This window comes from Myxocyprinus asiaticus, chromosome 29 (assembly GCF_019703515.2).
Source record: "Myxocyprinus asiaticus isolate MX2 ecotype Aquarium Trade chromosome 29, UBuf_Myxa_2, whole genome shotgun sequence".
Classification (NCBI taxonomy): Eukaryota; Metazoa; Chordata; class Actinopteri; order Cypriniformes; family Catostomidae; genus Myxocyprinus; species Myxocyprinus asiaticus.
Window position 1 is genome coordinate 32,207,435 of NC_059372.1, and position 21,923 is coordinate 32,229,357.

General features: G+C 37.9%; 2 protein-coding genes across 3 annotated transcripts; one reads left to right on the forward strand and one right to left on the reverse strand.

Annotated features, from left to right (window-relative positions):
• Positions 1 to 651: 651 nt before the first annotated feature.
• Positions 652 to 9,989, forward strand: zgc:171775 (STKc_p38 domain-containing protein). 2 transcript variants are annotated; one of them, XM_051662317.1, is made up of 12 exons: positions 652 to 836; positions 1,901 to 2,030; positions 2,728 to 2,786; positions 4,296 to 4,407; positions 4,572 to 4,601; positions 6,010 to 6,057; positions 6,217 to 6,331; positions 6,537 to 6,608; positions 6,705 to 6,784; positions 6,921 to 6,999; positions 8,963 to 9,136; positions 9,538 to 9,989. In XM_051662317.1, exons 1-12 carry the CDS (start codon positions 718 to 720, stop codon positions 9,597 to 9,599), a joined length of 1,080 nt encoding a protein of 359 aa, XP_051518277.1. In that variant the 5' UTR covers positions 652 to 717; the 3' UTR covers positions 9,600 to 9,989. The 2 variants fall into 2 exon arrangements, with proteins under 2 accessions (XP_051518277.1, XP_051518278.1); XM_051662318.1 differs by lacking the exons at positions 652 to 836; positions 2,728 to 2,786 and having other exon boundaries at positions 1,919 to 2,030.
• A 5,843-nt stretch (positions 9,990 to 15,832) lies between these two features.
• krt5 (keratin 5) lies at positions 15,833 to 20,558 on the reverse strand. Its single transcript, XM_051662305.1, has 9 exons — positions 19,887 to 20,558; positions 18,365 to 18,573; positions 18,200 to 18,260; positions 17,990 to 18,085; positions 17,732 to 17,896; positions 17,503 to 17,628; positions 17,067 to 17,287; positions 16,897 to 16,967; positions 15,833 to 16,783 (listed from the first exon to the last, which is right to left on the reverse strand). Exons 1-9 carry the CDS (start codon positions 20,442 to 20,444, stop codon positions 16,560 to 16,562), a joined length of 1,731 nt encoding a protein of 576 aa, XP_051518265.1. The 5' UTR covers positions 20,445 to 20,558; the 3' UTR covers positions 15,833 to 16,559.
• Between the last annotated feature and the right edge of the window lie 1,365 nt (positions 20,559 to 21,923).

A 21,923-nucleotide genomic window follows, 5' to 3' on the forward strand; every position in this document is an offset into this window, starting at 1 on the left:
AGAGAGAGAGTCTAAGCGTTGTAAACGTTTCTAACACGTCTTTCTTTTCTTGTTTCCTTTTACTGGTGGTTCAGGAAGAACATAAGGTAGCTGCGGTTCGCCTTACATTCTCGCGCTCACTCTGCACAGCGTCAGGAAGGAACCCGCGCTGATGACGTGCGATTGTCTGCGCGAACAAGTTGCGCGGCGGTATGCAAATATAGATTGACAGACAGAAAGGACATCCTATCATTATATTCGGACCGAATGCAATGATTGGTCGATAATTTTTTAGTCCTCTCCCTTTCACAGAAGATATATATATATATATTTTACATTTAGACTACTTAAATTATTGATTGCTATCAGGATGTGAAGAGACATTCAACCAGTATAACAAAAATGTTTCTGGAAAAGATTGCACACCCTAGCTTTAAAATAAATATTTCAAATTTGCTTATAATTCCAATTTTTTTATTTTATTTTATTATTATTGTCAATGCACTGCCTGGTTTCACTTAATAAGACCATACAGTATATTGGGAATGTTATTTTTGACTGGACTGTTGAGGATTCACTGAAGGAACGTCACCTAAATCACGTGACTGCAAAGGTGCGTTGAGGTGGGCGTGTCCTCGCTGCACTGTCTGTCTCTCACCTGGGTCACTCTGAACAATCTGAGTGGTAGAACGGTGCGATTTGACCGCAGTGGACACGCAGAATAAGGTGGACATCTTCATGGCTTCACCTCTGAAAGCGGGCTTTCACAGACTGGAGATCCAGAATACAATATGGGACGTTCCAGACCGATACACGTCACTCAAGCCCGTGGGCTCTGGAGCCTATGGGACAGTTTGGTGAGTGAGTTTTTTATTTTTTATATCCCACTTTCTGAAACTGTTTTGCATATTGCAGTATTGCATATTGACAATTCCTAATATTTTAAATAGTAATTTACACAAGCAGTAATGGAATTCACAGTATCAAACTGTAAAACATAATGCATTTGCATTTTTAAAAACAATCTTGCACTATACATTATTATGTTAATTGTGCATATGTGGAGGTTCAGTAATATTGTGTTAGTATAAATATATACAGTTTAGTTCAGTTTGCTATATTCATCTAGAGACTGAGAAATAAATAGATGATGACACATACCTTGGGGTAAGCAATTATAAGCACATTTACTGATAAGAAATTCCAGTACAGCTTCCATACTAGTTGACACTGTCTGAAATCATCACTTCTGTCTGTAAAGAGCAATTTCTCTTAGATATATGCTGTTTCTGACAGCTGAGAATTAAGACTTTAAATGGATAGTTAAAAAAATACCAGATATGTAACTTAAAAGTTTTAGATTATTACATAATATAGCCTATGTGTATAAGGAAAAGTGTTTATTTTAGATGCTGTAGCCTGGTAACATTTATTTTTATTTTTGTACTATTTAATAAAATAAATTTGCAGTTCATTTACGTGGTTCAGATATGTGACATAAATATATAATGTAATAAAAGATACTCAATTAGTTCATAATCCTGCATGTACTGTATAACTATACAGAATGATTAAAATGTTTTATATAGTATTAGATGAAGTGTAGCTTGAACATATAACAAGTATAGTGTAATTTTAGCCCAACTATTCATGTTGTCGGTTAATGATTATGTGTCTTATTTCCTTATGATTGCTACTGAAGACTTGATGACCGCCTTACAGTGAATTTTTATGTCTTTTAAATCAGCAGTGTCAAATGTTTGTAACTGTTTATGAAATCCATATGTAGGCTTCTGTTTGTTAAATACAATTAAACTGGATGGCTCCAACAACTTCAGATTTCTCTAAAAATCCAATCATTGGTCTAACATATACATTACACAGTAAATGTACATGCAGATTAATGATAACTTGTGTGCAGTTTTGCAACTGACCACAAGACTAAGGAAAAGGTGGCCATTAAGAAGCTATACAGACCATTCCAGTCTCTGATTCATGCTAAACGTGCATACAGAGAACTCCAGCTGCTCCGTCACATCCAACATGACAATGTAAGTCTCAAATCCCCCAGAGGAAAACAATGTACAGTGAAGTATAGACTTAACATTGAATATAGTAAGTTTCTGTATTGATTACCTGCTCCTTATGACAGCTCCATAATTTACGGACTTTTTTATTATTTAGACCAGGGCTTTGACACTTGCTTTGTATGTAGTTTTAGTATGAAGACCATATAATCCTTCTGTCAATTGAAAGAGATTTGAAAAGATTTATTGCACCAATGTGGTGAAAGCCCCTTATTTCTCCCCAAACCCGTTGTTGTGCTTAGTAAACAGTAAACTTGACCTCACACTGCTGTGGTTAATGTGGACTTGGATTCAGTAACAAGAGGATCAAGAACCAGAATCATTTATGCAATATTTTATCCTCTTTTCAAAGCCCAAACTAGTCAGCTCATTGGAATGTCAAAATATCATTATTTTTAACAGTATCTGTTTAGGTCATGTTTACCAGGGTGAAGTATGCTTTAATGATTTTCTTTAACCAAGAGCAAATAAAATAGAAAGCTCTCAAAGAAACAAACATTAGTGCTGTCTATATTGGTGAACATCAATAGTAATAGTTTTTGCTTTACTATTTGTATAATATAATATAATAAAAGGCAATGCACAGTTGTTTAAAACATTTTAAAAATTGGTAATGCACAGTACAGAACAGCCCTGATTGTGGATGCTCTTTTTCCTATAGGTGATCCGCCTTCTCTTTGTCTTCACCCCTGATTCCTCGCTGGAGAAATTTGATACTTTGTTAGTGTCGAAATGAACAGAATGCATTTCTGTGCAGAAACCTTTAGCTTTTCATGACCTGCTCCTTATGACAGCTCCATAGAGGAGTGCAGTATGCTTGCATATATACAGTGCGTGTGGATGCATTAATTAGAGAGTTTAAAGAATCTTCATAACATTTCTATTTCTAAAATCCAGACTATATAGTTAATATTGGTTTTACAGAGTTATTGTAGTCTAATAATTAATGGTAATCAATTCCATAGGTTGATTTGTGTAACATTTGTTCACTCTCAGAAAAAAGCTACCATACAATGTTGTCACTGGGTTGGCACCCTTGTTTTGGGTACATATTTGTACCCTTAAGGAGACAAAAAAGGTACTTTTTTCTTTGTTCCCAGAGGAACAAAACATATAAATGTTCCTTTAAAGGTACACAAAACGAGTTATACATTTAATTAGAGGTACAAAAAGGTCTCCTTGAGGGTACCACCTAGCGGCCCTTAAATGTTACCTTTTTTTTTTTTTCTAAGTGTTTGAGCTGTCTGATATGTTGACTTCTGGCTCCACCAATGGCTTGAGTCTACCTGTGTGTCCAAACAAAGGAAGATTTGATAGTCTGAGAAACCTGTTTGGGAAACATTCATTATTTTTGCAATTCCATTTGGTGCCTCTGTTGGTGCAGAAATTACACAATGCAGCTTTAATTGAAGCTACATCTTTGAACATAGATTCTTAAACGAATAGATCACCCTAAAATGAAAATTCTCTCATCATTTACTCACCATAATGCCATCTCAGATGTGTATGACTATCTTTCTTTTGCTGAACACAAACAAAGATTTTTAGAAGTTTATCTCTGCTCTGTAGGTCCATACAATGCAAGTGAATGGTGATCAGGCCTTTGAAGCACCAAAAAGGAGATAAAGACAGTATAAAAGTAATCCATATGACTCCAGTGGTTTAATCAATGTCTTCTGAAGCAATCCAGTTGGTTTTGGGTGAGAACAGACAAAAATCTAACTCCTTTTTCACTGTACATCTTGACATTGCAGTCTCTAGGCAAGATTATGATTTCAAGCTCAATTACACTTACACATTGAAAGAATGATCACCCAGAAAACAGCTGTCAAGTTATACAGTGTAAAAAGAGTTACATTTTGGTCTGTTCTCACCCAAAACCAACTGGATCCCTTCAGAAGGTATGAGTTTAACCACTGGAGACTGATAGATTACTTGTATGCTGCCTTTATGTGCATTTTGGAGCTTTAAAGGCCTGATCACCATTCACTTGCGCTATATGGACCAACAGAGCTGAGATATTCTTCTAAAAATCTTTGTTTGTGTTCAGCAGAAAAAAAAAGTCATACACATCTTTAATGACAAGTGTGAGTAAGTGATGAGAGAATTTTCATTTTGGTTGAACTAACCCTTTAAGCACTGGTATACTTCAAAGTTTGATGCACATAATCTACACAATTTTCAAACCAGGCTAACGATTAACCCACAGTTTTTAATGTTTTTGCACAGCTATATAGTCATGCCATTTGTGGCTCAGGATCTTGGCAACATCATGAAGAGGAAACAATTATCCAGCAAAGTCATCACGTACCTCTTCTATCAGATTCTCAGAGGACTCAAGGTTCTGTCCCTCAAAGTTCTTTAATTCTGACTCGCATCTCTGAACAGACAACTGAAACTCGGCACATCTAACTCACATGAACGCACTTCTGACAAGTGACAATATTGATGAGATTGATGAAACTGATTTTGCAGCTAATGAGTAACTGATACTTTTCTCCTCAGTATATTCATTCTGCTGGGATCATTCATCGGGTATGTAGATTCAGTTTTACCAATTTGCCCAGATACAGTAAAGTGGCAGAACTAAATGTCCACAATCTATTGTATTTTATACAAAGTAGAGGTATACCGATATATCGGTTTTACAGATTAATCAGTGCCGATAGTTGCTTTTTGGAACTATCAGTTATCGTCAAAATATCTAAACCGATAGTTGCAGATAGTCTTTTATTATTATTTGTGATTAACAATCACGTGGGGATTTGCTATATCTAAATCTTTTTATAATTGACAATATTCATATTTTTATCCTCACTTAAATGCATATTTTGTTATTTGGATTAGATAATCATGTGTTCTAAATTTAAGAGAGGGCATGCAAAGAAAAATGTAACAATATGTAAACGTGCCACATCAGCACATATCGCTGTCTCCAAGTTCTTACCTTTTGAATAATAATAAACCTTATTCCTCATTTAACCTCATATGGTGTAATATATATACAGTATATATAAAACACTTCATCTGGTGAATATATAGTTTTTTTTCTCCCCAATTTGGAATGCCCAATTCCCAATGCGCTCAAGTCCTCGTGGTGGCGTAGTGACTCGCCTCAGTCCAGGTGGTGGAGGACGAATTTCAGTTGACTCTGTGTCTGAGACCGTCAAACCGCGCATCTTATCACGTGGCTTGTTGAGCACGTTACCATGGAGACATAGTGCATGTGGAGGCTTCACGCTATTCTCTGCGGCATCCACGCACAACTCACCACGCGCCCCACTGAGAGCGAGAACCGCATTATAGCGACCACGATGAGGACTCTACCCTCCCTAGCAACCGGGCCAATCTGGTTGCTTAGGAGATCTGACTGTTGAATATATAGGTTGAAAAACAGCTTAATTTGGTAAATACTTAAATAAAGAGCATTGCAAAGGAGCCAAGTCTCTGTAATTTCAAAATAGTCCCTGGTTTGTTTAGGGCTTGTTTAAAGTTAAAAGCCCTGTGTTATGCATCAGATCTTCATTTTTCTGGTTATTAATGGGATTTTGGTTGAACAATAAACTGCATCTGGGATTTTATTCATTTTGGACTCTTATAACATCTGTGTCTTTGCCCGTCACAGTAAGAAAAGACAACATTTTTTAGCATTCTATAAATTGATTTTAAAAACGATCAGCCGATAAATCTTTATCAGCATTTTCCACCACCTTAGTTATCGGTATCGGCAAAATCCACTATCGGTCGACCTCTACAATTGATAAAATGCTGCTATAATGACACTTATTACTATTATCACTATTGAGTATTGTTCCATAAATTACATTTAATTCAATAAGCAGCAATTAGTAGCTACATGTTCTGTAATACTGCCTCTAATAATTTTGTGCCTGAAAATGATAAACATCATGAAATTAGTGAAATCTTTGGTGTTTGGTTTCAGGATCTTAAGCCTAGTAACCTTGCAGTGGATGAAAACTGTGAATTGAAGGTAAACAGTGGATTTTGAGATAAATTAAACATTCAGCATCCATTCACATGTTTTACTACCACTTTTTAAGCTTCACCTTATTCGTTCTACACTTTTTTAATTATTATTATTAATTAACAGTAGGGTGTAAGGAAATGTGTTTTCTCACACTCTTGTCAGATCCTGGACTTTGGACTTGCAAGACACACGGAAACAGAGATGACAGGTTATGTGGTAACACGCTGGTACAGATCCCCTGAGGTCATTTTCAACTGGATGCATTATACTCAGACAGGTGACCTTTGACCCTTTAATTCCTGACTCCACCCAAAACATTGTGTAAAAGGTAGTTAAAAAGTAAGAAGTTGTCTGTAATGTTGTCTCTATTGTGGATGGGCCGTATTGTGTTCTGCTCTCATTTGGCATGATCTGTCGGGTCTTGCTACAGTTTATGTTACTTCTGTGTTGTCTTTTGTTACTCAGTAATGTTCTTTGTTCAGTTGATATATGGTCTGCTGGCTGCATCCTGGCAGAGATGATAACTGGAGAGGTGCTTTTCCCAGGCAATGACAGTATCCTTTGTCTCTCCTTGCTTTTAAAATTCTGTTGACCAAAGTGCAATGCTTGAGTGCAGAGTGCATACATCTAGTCCTTAACTCTATGTTAAGGTATTGACCAGCTGAAGAAGATCCTGAACCTAACAGGCACACCAAACTCAACCCTTGTTCAGAAAATGCAAAGCAAAGATGTACGCATATGCCATCAGACAACTCCATTAAATGTTTTTGTTTGTTGTTTATTCAAACAACACTTGATTTTTTTCTAGTTTAGAAATGTAATTACTTATGCTACTGATAATATGCCATATGTTGACGTGTTTGCAGGCTCAGTCATATGTCCGGTCACTCCCAGTACAAAGGAAAAAGGCTTTCAAAGACGTCTTTCCTGCTATGAATCCTAGTGGTATGTCCACAACTCTAAAATCAATTTCACTTTTACAACCGTTTTAAACATAAAACTAATAGGCCCAAGAAAAATGATTAACTACCAGCATTCATGATCTACTTACAAACTCAGGTGTGGTATTGCATTGTTTCTAAATCTGATGGTAGACTACTGTCACAAATAGGGGTGTAACAGTATGACATTTTCACGGTATGATAACCATCACAAAAATTACCACGGTATTACGGTTTCACGGTATTTAGGTGCATTGATAATATTAAAAGCAGTTCAGTATTTGGTTATGAAATAGGCTATTTCTGATAAACACACAGATAAATATTTCAGTTATAACCAGTTCTTGAACTTTATTATGGATTTCTTCAACATTAATCCTTTAACTTTTGATCTTGAACATCAGGACACTCTCTTAATCCCACAAGGTAAAAAAAAGAAAAAGAAAAAAAATCACAAACAGGTAAACATTAATAACAAATTTTTTTTGGCAACATGTACAGTAATCAGATGATTATAACTGTTTTTTTTTTGTTATTGTTATTTTATGATTTATGAAATTGAATTACTGACCAGGTTAAAATATGCATTCCCATGCATTCAGTAATTTGTTGCATTTGTGATTTAGTTCAATTCTACAACACCTACTGAAAATATATTATTCATGTGCAGTTTATTTATTGGCATTTTGTCCAATACTGATAATTTCTGCCACAGTTTCACTGTCAGTTTCTTGCATGCATATTGTCAATGTCAGTTTCCTGAACACCAAAAGCCATGCATTTTGTAAACCCTATTTAGTACTAGGTTTTACAAATAAAACATATTATTAGTATTATCAAACACATTGGCCTACTGTTGCGCTGCACTTATGCAAAAGAACAAACAGTTGGCACATCGTAAAGTTAGACGAGGTCTTAAATCCGTTTGCTGCATTTGTGAATGTGACAGAAAGCATAAACAAAACATTAGCCTAACTAGTCATTACAAATCATGTAAAACTACATTGAATCTGGTGTTTTTATGAAACGGGCTATAATTTATTATCCTGTGTACTGTATTTCCACTTACATTGATCTCCGCAAATTCCGTGAGATGGTGCTCGCGGAGATGGTGCTCGCGGAGATGGTGCATCTTTAGTCACAAATGACGCACTATACACTAGGCACTTACACTGTTTGATTGAGGACTCCGGTTAAAACAAATAAGGCTAGGCATAGAAATGCATCTATTTTTTAGACTACAAACTCTTCAGACATGTTTGTAAGATGTGTTTTCTGTTGTTAATATCGCTGGTAGTCCTCTTGAAGCAAAGCAAAACAAAACAAGTTTTTGCTTGAACGCCCCACCTCGGGAGCGGCAGCATAACTACTGTTGATCTAAAGATTGCGTGCAGACTTATGAATGCGCACAGGTGATCAACATTCAGTCAACAGTTTCACTTAATAAAACATTAGATTTTGGTTTGTTTTTGACCAAACTTTATCGTATGCTTTCATAACAATCGTGAGTCTCATGGAATAATTCATTAGACATCTGAATTATACTTTTGTGTCCTTTTGAAACTTGAAGAGTTGGTCATCATAAACTGCCATTGTATGACATCACTGAGCACAAACTTTTTTCACAATTTCTCCCTTTTTGTTAAGAAAAAGAAAGAAAGTCATATGGTGTTATAATAACACAGGGGTGAGTAAACAATGACTAGAATTTAAAAGACAACATTTTCATGATGGCTGTGTGCTAGTTTCTCTGGCACATAAGGTCAAAAATGTTACTGATATGACTGGAGTCTTCATCTCACATGAGTGCTCATGATGTTATACATCAAACGTTACTGTGTGCACCTTTAAAAGATGCCATCTGTGCTCTCTTCACAGCAAAGGTGCACGCATTTGACTTTAGCATTACATTTTCACCAATCTCTTAATCTAGCTCAGCCCTGATTTAAAGTGTGTTGCCTCCACAGCGATCGATCTGTTGGAAGACATGCTGGTTTTGGATCCGGAGGTCAGAATTACGGCAAAAGATGGCCTGTCACACCCATATCTCTCTGAGTTTCATGACCCTGAAAACGAGCCTGTGTCACCTCCATATGATGATTCTTTTGAGAGTCTAGAGCTGGCCATCAGTGAATGGAAGAGTGAGAGCACACATATACACACACAATATAGAGCTTCTTATCTAAACATTTGAAATTGCATTGGTAGGAGGTGCCGCCCTACTCTGTTTAGTTACCAAAGGTATAATTTATGGGTGGGATGGGTGGGACATGTCCTTACCACTTTTTACTTTGGCCAAATTTGGCCCTACCACTTTTTGAAATAGCTTTCATCAGTTAAGTGTCTAACGCAGAAGAAACATTGCTAGTTCTTTAGCAGGAGTTTACATTTCATTTGTGTGTGTTGTAAGTGGCAAACTGTTCCCACCACTTTTTAAAACAAAATAACGCCCATGGTCAGCACTGAAAATTTTCTAAAATGTTTTAGGCAAGTCTTGACATAATTCCGGGTTAAAGCTGCTCTGTGCTTTTATGTCTCACAGGCCTTATCCACATGGAGATCATGACATTTGACACAGACAACCCTAGAGTGACTGCAATGTAACACTTCTTCACATTGGAAGAGCAACACTCCAAAGATTTACAGACACTGTTCGAACTATTGATTTTTTATTTTTTTTTAATCAAACACTGTTAGGTAGCTATCTTTAAAGCCAATAAGTATTGACTAAGTGTGTGAAACACCTTTTAAAGCATTTTAAAACATTTTAAATATTTTACGATAATAGTGTACTGATGAGAGATAAAAGCATAAATGTGATTTTTTTGTGTGTTGTATGCCTTTTCCTTTTCTCAATATTGATCTAATTAAGAAGCAATTTCATATCCCCAAGTGCTGCTTTTATGAAACTGTTACTCTCTTTTATGAAACCTGTCTAAAATAATTAATGACACAAAATGTGGAAATTCATTAAAAGCCACCTTTTTGCTTAAATATACAGTCCTTGACATGTAAACATACCTAGAGCTAGGAATATTTTTTCCAGTGATACACTGTACTTTAGTTAGGTAAACAGTTGTTTTGCATCATTCTTTTACTACATCACGTTTAGCAAATAAAAAAGATTAATTTCTTAATTGTTCCAAAGCGATTAGTTACTGTAATCTACTCACTTTTTTAGTCAAAGTAGTGAAATGCATTACACTTTCAATTATTTGTAATCACATTACAGTTCCTAACTTTCAATTAAGGTAAATACTTTTAAGTACATTAGTTGGGTTGCACATATTTTTTAAATAATATTTATGTATACTACATTCAAAATATTAATTCATATGTTTATATATTTGTGTTTCTGTGATGGTTGAAGAGTGTGTGACAATGAACAAAGAGGAAATATAGACATTATTTTGAATTCTTTGAGCAGAAAAAAGGCCTCTGTGAAAAGTGTTTAGAAAGTAAATTAAAAGTAGAGAAGTTTGTAATGTAAACTGATCACAATTTAAGAGAAGTAATTAGTTATTTGTAGTGGAATGCTTTCTTGAGTAACTTATCCAACACTGGTAATATTTAAAGGTACACTCAGTCATTTTTTCCAGATTAAAAACGTTTTACTCCAAAATAAATTAATATTAATTTTGAAATGTATGTATAAAATCATGTCCAATCACATGAGATGAGGAATCCAGTCATTTCAGTAACCTTCTAAAAGCTGTTTCATTCTACATGGAGATGGTCCCCTCATGGGGGCAGCCATGTTGGAATCACATGACCAGCCAAATACTACATGCTTAATCTCAGTAACTGTCCTGTTATTGTGTTTGTATGATGTTGCACCACACGACTATGTGTCAGTGTAAGTCCAAGATGACAAAAAAAAAACAACAACAAAAAAAACTGAGTGCATCTTTAAAGCTGAAGCATGTAACTTTTTCATTGTTAAAATATTTTCTTCTATCCCAGCTTAATATGCAGACTATAACTATAAGCCATTCATAGGTTAATTTTCTCAAAAACTGTAAACTGTGTCTCTGTGGCGATATAAAAATTCCGGTGTTTGTTTTGAGTGACCTGCTTAGACCCGCCCCAACAACATTACTCAACCAATGGTGTGAGTTGGAGGCGAAACTATCTGACTGTTTGAACAACTGCAGACGAGGGGCATATTTGAAAGCTGTTTTGAAAACATTCGGTGATCGGATTGCTATTGGATTGCACTTGACCACATTAAATACCAGGTGTAAATGCACCCAAGACGCACTGTGATCGGATTGTGATCATATCATTGAAACCATATTTTGGAGGTGGTCAGGGATGGATTCTGACCACACTCAAAGAAGGTGTAAATGCAAATGCGTTTTTCGTTATCCAGTTACAACTACGTAAGTAATTAATTATGTGATGAGTTTACTCTAAAAAATATATCTTGAATATCTTGTTGCTCTCCTCAAATTCTCTTGCTTGCATCTCTCTTTTGTTTTCCAATCACCTGCGACACTCACGTGAACCAGGCTTCAGTTGTGCGTTTCAGATGAAACGTATACAAAACGCGAGATGAATATCATTAATTTGCTTCAGCTACCTGAATTTTAGCTTTGTCAGCTGTCAAAAATATGAAATGAAGGAAAACCTCTGACTATTAAAGTGATAGAAAGCATTTTAATTATCCATCAGTGTTTTTAAAATTCACTAAAAGACAGATCATTTTCAGTTACCATAGGCTCTAATGTAATATCTAAGTAGTGTTTTCCATTTTGCGCAGGCAGCTTTGATAGGATCTCTATCCGATCACAGCGGAGGCATTTGACAGTAAACTGTAAATACAATCCAGCTAAAGAATATCCAGATACTATCTGGATATGAAACCCATGTTAATGCAAGGTGTAAATGGGGCCAAAATTTATTTTTGACATTCCGTTTGGGGAAGCGAGTGTTGCAGAAATTACATACTTTAGCTTTAAAGGTGCAATATGTAATATATTAACTGTACTAAAGCATAAAATTATTATAATATGTTATCAGAGATTTAGGAAACATACCAAGTTGAAATACTGGCTTCTCCAAAAACAATGCTACAGCCGGTATATTCTACTTTGAAATGTACGTTCCGGGCCGGAATTTCTGTTTGTGTTTTGGCCTGTGTGATCCCGCTGCCCATTTCCCAATAGTATTTCGACACCCAGGGTTGCCAGATTTGAAACAAGTTAGCGAGCAAACACAGCACGCTGCAGCCATGGAAGCCAGAAATACATCTAGCTAACATTGACAGAGTTATAAAAAATCCACATGAGCTGGTTTATAATTTGCAAACAATAAAAACATTGCAAACGTATACATAGCTGAATACAGTGTAAGGCTCGTCGCTTGCCATTGTCAGTTTGCTCATTCCTGTTGCATGTCCTCAACCTAGCAACCCATTTGAGCTTGGAGTCTGGGGAGGAGGGGGTTGGGGAGACAACTTTCTCTAATATTTTGAATTTGGACTGCAGTAGCCTACCCATTTTAAATGCTTGATGCCAATGTTATATATTGCTCCTTTAAGTATCTTAAATGGAAACAGTTTTCCACTGTGCTGCCCTTAATTTCTTTCATTTTACCACATTGTTAATGAACAAAAGGGTTCTTCAACATGATCCCCCCCCCCCCCATGATTATGAATCTGGTTTTAAAGAGTTAGATAATATGTTTCATTTTATTTTGTTTGATGAGTAAATATAAAATGCAATCCTTACATTTTGGCAAAGGACTTCTATTGTTTTCACTTCAGAGTAGCGCCATATTGGATTTTTGACATGAATCAAAATGAGGCTGTGAGGGATAGACTTACAGTTTTACCATTAGGGAGCAGTATTGTTCTTAGTAGGTAGGGTTGTGCTCTCAAGTCATTCAACAATTCAAGATGACACCTTTGATATTTTCTCCACAAACAGAAGGAATATATTTCTTTTTGGATCTGTTGGATGACGGTGTACCAAGAAACAGGTACTTTGTATTGGTATGTCACATCTGACCTGCTCGAGAGTTCTTCCTTCAGATAAATCAACAGAGGGTGGTATCTGTCACAGCACAATTGCTATCAGTTTCATCCACTTAAACCACAACAACAACAACAACAACAACAGAATTGTCCTTTAAGGTGTATGAGTAATACTAACTGACCTGCCAGCTAAACCCTCACTGAATGGAAGCTTAGTTGCTTTGTTGTAACCCGAGATTTTGGCATGGTTTGCAGGTGTGGTTTAAGGTCCTTTGGGAACGGACTTGAATAGTGGTTGGGTTGTATATGTTTAGCCAACAAGTAATGTGTACATCTGACGGCGATATTGAACTCTCGGAAGCCTTAGGGAGTTTATTACACCTGTCAACCTTTTTTAATCTTGAGGTGAAGAAGTTTACGTGAAGTGTGTGAATTGTCAAAAAAAGAAAAAAGGAACGTATCAAAGATCTAGAATATGAGATATTAGATATGTCTATTTTTCAGTTTGAGCTTAGTGTTATCATTTTAGTTTGTTTCTTTGCTATAATTACTGGCCTTACAGTTTTGTCGATTGCAAAAAAGAAAGAAAAAGTAGGGTTATGGTACAGTGTGATGGCAATACTTTATACTTTATACTTTATGGCAACCATATTCATTTAACACTGTATTATTATCTTGGTTCCATGTCCAAAAACAAATATGTTGTACCTTTTTGGGTTTTTTTTGGTTCATGGTTTTTGTATGCTATTTGCCTACAAAATTAATATTAAGTTTTAAAATCTGAATCCAGAATACACGACCAGTCAAATGTTTGGATACACTTGACTGAATTTATGTTTTCATTATCTTAAAGGCTTATGCTTAAATGCCTGGAATTAATTTGGTAGATACAGGTGCATCTCAATAAATTAGAATGTCGTGGAAAAGTTCATTTATTTCAGTAATTCAACTCAAATTGTGAAACTCGTGTATTAAATAAATTCAATGCACACAGACTGAAGTAGTTTAAGTCTTTGGTTCTTATAATTGTGATGATTTTGGCTCACATTTAACAAAAACCCACCAATTCACTGTCTCAAAAAATTAGAATACATCATAAGACCAATAAAAAAAACACTTTTAGTGAATTGTTGGCCTTCTGGAAAGTATGTTCATTTACTGTATATGTACTCAATACTTGGTAGGGGCTCCTTTTGCTTTAATTACTGCCTCAATTCAGCGTGGCATGGAGGTGATCAGTTTGTGGCACTGCTGAGGTGGTATGGAAGCCCAGGTTTCTTTGACAGTGGCCTTCAGCTCATCTGCATTTTTTGGTCTCTTGTTTCTCATTTTCCTCTTGACAATACCCCATAGATTCTCTATGGGGTTCAGGTCTGGTGAGTTTGCTGGCCAGTCAAGCACACCAACACCATGGTCATTTAACCAACTTTTGGTGCTTTTGGCAGTGTGGGCAGGTGCCAAATCCTGCTGGAAAATGAAATCAGCATCTTTAAAAAGCTGGTCAGCAGAAGGAAGCATGAAGTGCTCCAAAATCTCTTGGTAAACGGGTGCAGTGACTTTGGTTTTCAAACAACACAATGGACCAACACCAGCAGATGACATTGCACCCCAAATCATCACAGACTGTGGAAACTTAACACTGGACTTAAAGCAACTTGGGCTATGAGCTTCTCCACCCTTCCTCCAGACTCTAGGACCTTGGTTTCCAAATGAAATACAAAACTTGCTCTCATCTGAAAAGAGGACTTTGGACCACTGGGCAACAGTCCAGTTCTTCTTCTCCTTAGCCCAGGTAAGACGCCTCTGACGTTGTCTGTGGTTCAGGAGTGGCTTAACAAGAGGAATACAACAACTGTAGTGTCTGTGTGTGGTGGCTCTTGATGCCTTGACCCCAGCCTCAGTCCATTCCTTGTGAAGTTCACCCAAATTCTTGAATCGATTTTGCTTGACAATCATAAGGTTGAGGTTCTCTTGGTTGGTTGTGCATCTTTTTCTTCCACATTTTTTCCTTCCACTCAACTCTCTGTTAACATGCTTGGATACAGCACTCTGTGAACAGCCAGCTTCTTTGGCAATGAATGTTTGAGGCTTACCCTCCTTGTGAAGGGTGTCAATGATTGTCTTCTGGACAACTGTCAGATCAGCAGTCTTCCCCATGATTGTGTAGCCTAGTGAACCAAACTGAGAGACCATTTTGAAGGCTCAGGAAACCTTTGCAGGTGTTTTGAGTTGATTAGCTGATTGGCATGTCACCATATTCTAATTTTTTGAGATAGTGAATTGGTGGGTTTTTGTTAAATGTGAGCCAAAATCATCACAATTAAAAGAACCAAAGACTTAAACTACTTCAGTCTGTGTGCATTGAATTTATTTAATACACGAGTTTCACAATTTGAGTTGAATTACTGAAATAAATGAACTTTTCCACGACATTCTAATTTATTGAGATGCACCTGTATACTGCAGTCTATACAGCAGATGTGGTATTATAAGTCTTTCACGTGTAAGAATTTATTTTCCTTTCTTTTTTGAATAGACGAATTGGACTGGATACTGTTTATAAAGTTGGTTGAGAGAATGTCAAGAGTACGTAAAATATAGTCTAAAACACACGTTTTGTTTGACATTTACCATTATTTTTGTCACTACACAATCCCCATACTTCTTTTTGTGTTACTTCATCGTTTGGACATTACTATTATTCTAAAATGTGGAAGAATACTAATAAGTAAAATGATTCCCAAATTTTTTGTCTGGTAGTGTATATTTCAATAGCTAAGAAGATTAATTAAGAATTATTGTCTCATATGTTGTGCACTCTTTTGTTTGAAAGGTTAATGAAATCACAGCTGAGGACAAATGATTGTATATAACCTTGATTTATTGCTGTTTTAATGTGGTACATGGCATTTGACATTAAATCAGGTTTGATGAATACAAGAATTTTGTGACATAAAAAACAGCTCTTGGTACAGCCCATCATCCCCAAATCAGGAAAAAGTTGGAGAATAACTGAGGTCTGCCACACAGATACTCCTCTTTGAGGGCAGTAGCATTTCAAATGAGTAGCTTTTGTTACCCTATGGGTATTTTCCTCTAAATGCATCAGAAAACATTGACAAAGCTAGTTTTAGTGCTGCAGAATTTTGAACTACTTTCAAAACACATATATCCATGTTGTGTGCACTTAATACTTGCATGCCATGACATAGTGCAACAAAAGCTATTCATTCTGAAAAGCACACTTGAGTTCCTTGCTACTTGTCTCTCATAAGCTGCTTTCTTCTTGTGTGTCTCCCTAAAGGACAGGTTTGGAGCCAGAGGAGGTGTGATGCCAGAATGAAACAACAAGAAACAAAGAAAACACAGTGAATGCGTAAAGCTGTTCTGCAGGCATGGAACACTCTCCCAGTTGATTGTCTCTTTTGGGCACGGTGGGTAAATGCATCAAAAAGGTAAGGAAATGCTCAAGCACTGTGATCATATTGAACCATGGAATGAAAAGAAAGGAGTGCATTGAGATTAAAGCTTCTTGTCCAGGTGATGGATGATGTAGGGGCGGAGGGAAATGGTTGGACGTGTTTTGCTTAGTAGCGGCGGCTGGATTGCATGGAGGAGCGGGACACTGAGATTTGGCTGCCACCACCACCACCACCACCACTACTACCACCACTAAAGCTCATGCCGGAGCCTCCGCCCATAGAAAACCCTGAACCACCACCGTATCCGAATCCGCCGCCACCTCCCATTCCCATTCCCAATCCCATGCCGCCGCCGCCGCCGCCGCCGCCCATGCCCATGCCGTATCCACCTGTGAATGAACATACAAAAACAATGGTTTTAGTGCAAACAGATTTACAGCAAATAAAATGCTGATGATCTCTTTTTGTCTGAGGTAGTAAAAAGAAAATCTGATAAGCTTACCACCGCCACCACCAGATGAACTTGATGTCTGCTGGATGTGGATGGTTGCGGAGCTACCACCACCAGCAATCCTGACAAAGTAAAAAAAAAAACCCATTGATGTCAAGATACTTCAGAGAGCAGATTTGAAGAGAAAAACATAATCTCTGAAATAAGAAAAAGTGACTGACCTGGTTTCTTCTCCTTCCAGAAGCTTCCTGTAGGTGGCAATCTCAATGTCCAAGGCCAGTTTGACATTCATGAGCTCCTGGTACTCTCGCACCTGGCGCGCCATATCCTGCTTGGCTCTTTGAAGGGCTTCCTCCAGATCCTTAATGCGGGCCTTGGCATCCTTCACTGCTAGTTCTCCACGCTCCTCAGCCTCAGCAATCTGAGCTTCCAGGTTGGCACGCTGACCAGATCAAAGAAGATATTTTAACTTTAGTTGTCTGCAACAAGTTTCAATTATTCCTATTCTCCATATAACATTAAAAATGTTCTGTTCCTAACACAAGAACTACAGTATATTAAGTACACATTAAGAATTAGGTTGGCAATGTTATTCTGGTATTTGAAACCTGGTCCAAAAAAACAACCAGAGCATCTAAAGACTAGCAAAACACTCACTTGTCCCTTAACAGATTCAATTTCATTCTGAAGTCGACTGATCATGCGGTTGAGCTCAGCAATCTCAGCCTTGGTACTGCGAAGGTCGTCACCATACTTGCCAGCAGATGACTGCATCTCTTCGAACTAGAAGTTGCAAAGGAGAGAGAAATCGACATTAAGCTCCGTCAGTTGATTGTTTCAAAATAGTGTTGGTTTGGAAAGATTCATTTTGAAGTCTATTTCTCACCTTCTGTTTGTACCATGTCTCGGCCTCAGCACGGCTGCGGTTAGCAATGTCCTCATACTGAGCACGGACCTCGGCAACAATGGAGTCCATGTCCAAGTTGCGACTGTTGTCCATTTCCACAATGACTGATGTGTCTTTGATCTGTCCCTGGAGTTCACGCAACTCCTAAAAACCAAAGGTGAAGGTATAAGGCATTGAAATCCACCTAACATCGAAAACGAACATCTCAGTGGTGATATAATTACATCAAACTCTCACCTCCTCATAGATGGCCCGAAGGAAGTTGATTTCGTCTTGAAGAGCATCAACCTTGGCCTCAAGCTCAACCTTGTTCATGTAGGCGGCATCAACATCCTATGGAGACATGTACGGCTGTCAATATAATAGGTGGACTCTACAGATGATCAATCAAAAGAATTAAAACAAAAATAATAACCAGAGTGTCAAAACAGCAACCAAAATTTTTACCTTCTTTAGCAGGACAAATTCATTTTCCACTGCGGCACGCTTGTTGATTTCATCTTCATATCTACAAAGATACGTTTTCCACTTAAGCACATAGATTCTGCAGTCGTACCATTCAAACAGAGTGTAGTTCATAAACTCTAAACTTGCTCTTGCACTGCTACTTACTTGTTCTTGAAGTCCTCAACCAAATTCTGCATGTTCTTCAGCTCTCCATCTAGCTTCATCTTCTCATTACCAAGTCCGTCAAGCTGTCTGCGCAGGTTAGCGATATAGGCCTCGAACATGGCATCAATGTTGGAGCGGGTGGTGGTCTGGTCCTGCAGTAGACTCCATTTTGTCTCGAGCACTTTGTTCTGCTGCTCCAGGAAGCGCACCTATATAAGAGATAAATCAATAAAGCATTAGGAATTAGAGTGTTTTATAACAGGTATAACTCCTCATCAGGGCTCTGCTTTTGTATTACTAATGCCACAAGATGTTTGTCATTTACTACAATAGTTATCACGCACACCTCTTATTGCATATCAGGACTTGCTTTGGCACACCTATGATTATTGCACCTTTAGTGTGGTTTATTAGCATATGCGCCATGCCTTGTTGGGCCATGCAGGCAGTATATTCCTCTCTGGGAGTAACGGTTCTCAGTTAGCATTCTTAACAGTCTTAACAGGCACACCCCCATTTGAGATCATGAAATAATAACCTCATATGACACCATATGAACATGTTCAGACTATCTATGCTTCTGTTTTACCCTCCTGACACAAAGGTGAGGCTCCTAAGAGTCCTTTGCCAAACAGCAAGCCTTAACAGAAATGATATGGCACGCCTTACCCCCGGGCACTAAGTGTATTCTATTCACCATTTCTCAGATTCCCGCTACGCAATTAAATTTGAACAAAAACTCACAATGACTTTGAACTTGTATGATCCACTTTGAAGGCTTAATTCTCTTTGAACAAAGCCTCTATTGCATCAGTAGGAGTTACATGAGCTATATGATTGTTGATTGTATCTTTCGAATGGACCATAGAAATGGGTGTAGCGCTTGGGTGGGGGTTTAAATGGACAAGGTGTGGTTGCATGGTGAATTCCCAAAGATATCAGAGAATCCAAACATGAAACTGGTTTTGTTCAGGAAAAGATGAAAGTTAGTAGGATTTACATGACATTGAGGATCCAGACTATTAGGACCATTTTTTAGGCCAGGTACTGCATTGAGTTAAAGTTTGAATTAAAAATAATGCTCACCACCACACAACAACATTGCTGCTATGGAGATGGCAAACTTGATCTGTGCCCTTATTTGGATTGGTCCAGTCATTGGATATCACAAGGCTTGGGTTTCCAAACTCAACTTCACTGACCAAGAACAATTGCATAAAAGGAAAATTACTCAAGCTTATACTGTAGATATTGATTTTGGCTGCTTGAGGTTTAGTGAGAATATTGCAAAAGTTGGATGCATTGCATGCCAGTCTTCTATGTGCTTACTGTTATTTGGCAGGTGTCTGAATCCAACACTAAAAGGATTTCTGGGTGCAAGTGACTTTGTCTTTGGCTGTGAAATATGTAATGCGCTGCTCATATTAAGGCCCTTGAAATGTGTGCATGAAAATCTCAACATTCAAATGAGAATAAGTCAAATAAGGACATTAGTTTGTTTGCAAGAGAAGAGAAGACTAACCTTGTCAATGAAGGAAGCAAAGCGATTGTTGAGGGTCTTGATCTGCTCTTTCTCCTGCGTGCGGACAACCTGGATATTGGGGTCGATCTCCAGGTTCAGTGGTGCTAGGAGGCTCTGGTTCACTGTGACAGCTGTGATGGGTGCTGCAAACCCTCCGGCACCTCCGCCAAAACCTCCGCCAAAACCTCCGCCATAACCTCCGCCATAACCTCCGCCAAAACCTGCGCCAGCACCTCCGCCAAAACCTGCGCCAGCACCTCCTCCAAAGCCACCGCCGCCACCACCAAGGCCGTAGCCGAAGCCACCTCCGGATCCAGATTGGCTAAACCGGAAGCCACCGCCGCCACCACCTCCGGAGCGGTTAATTGACACAGTGCTTATCCTGCTGCCCATGGGTGCTGCGCTGGCAGACATGCTGGAGAAGCTCTTTCTGATACCTCCACCAAAGCCGCTGCCACCACCAAAGCTGCCACCACCAAAGCCGCCACCGCCGCCGCTACTGCTGCCGCCACTAAAGCTTCCAGCACTGGTGCTGTATGTGGTACGTTTCACACTCATGGCTGTTGTCGTCTTTGAGGGGTGAGGTTCAGAAAGAGAAAGAACAGGATGAGGCAGAGAGATCCGGAGCAGAAGAGCTCACTAAGAGGAAAGTTATATCCCTCTGAGTGCTGTCTTCAAGGAGTGCAAGTGCTTTTATACCCCTAACGCCAGGGGAGGACTCTCTACACCACTCCCCTTTCAGCCTCAGGCTTCTTTCCTCCCCTTTGCCCCTGTCCAAGTGATACACACACCCATCTTGTTGGGCTGGTATGGGAGTACTTTCAACAAAGAAGTCTAGGACACACCCTGCCACACCTACACTTGCACACACACTCATGTAAAGTGGGGAAATTAAGAGAAGAACTGGCAGCAGAAAACAATGTCAAACTTCCAAAAATGTACACACCCTTTTCTTGCACGTACTACAAAACCTTAAAGTGTGATAAAAGTGTTCTATATTTCATTGTAATTATATAACCAGATGGCATGCTATAAACTAACATGGCAAACTATTAAATGAGAGGTGCATTGACACAATGAATATTTCATGATTCTGGGAGGTACAGGGCTCTCTGTTTGCTTTAAGCGCCATGCAGGAGTATTAAATGTGGGAATATTTTATAAAGGGCTTGAATGTTGGAGTTTGGCACTCATCCAGGAAGCCATTGTGACCTGCAGGTTCCTCTTTCTAGTCAAACAATCCAGCCTCTGTTCTCTCACCTCAATGGCTCTCTCACGGACACGACTTCACCACCTCGTTCTGTGGTTGTATGCAAAGTAGATTTTTATGTTATTTCGTATTAACAACATGGCACAAACTTTAGTGGAAATTTATTTTATATTAACATGCTTGGTTTAAACTATAAAAAAAGCCAAAAAGCACTAAATGTAAGGTGAGCGTAAGTACAGAACTCAAACAAGAGAACAGAACAGTAGTGCATGGTGGCTGCAAGAGTAAGGTGGTTATTTTTATAACTGTCTTTAGGTGGCATTATTCAGCAAAGCGTGCTGCTTTTGTTAGCATGTCAGTATTGCCCCTATCATGTTCAAAAGGTTTGTCAACTTAGAACTGCAGATCTGCTGCTCAGGTAGACAGGTTTAATGGTTGAATATACAAACCTTGAAAATATTAATCAGATGGTGGTTACAAAGTGAGGTGTACACTTAGCAGAAAAAAATAATATTCTTGTTTTCCAGTAAAAATATCTAAACATCCTTTAAATAAGATAATATTTCCTGAGAAGCAAAACTGTGTTAGATATATTCGAATTACTGGCAGATATTTTAACTAGTTTTTGACTTAATGCTTAAAACAAGTGAAAAAATCCCATACAATGTGCAACAAGACAGAGTTAACTTATTTTCAAAATATTCTATTATAACAAGTCTTAATATTTTGTGCAGTCCTGCTAATCAGGAAAATGTATTTTGTTTTATGGATGTTAATATTTTTAGTGGAAAACAAGATAAAGATTAAAGACAAAGTTAAAAATATAT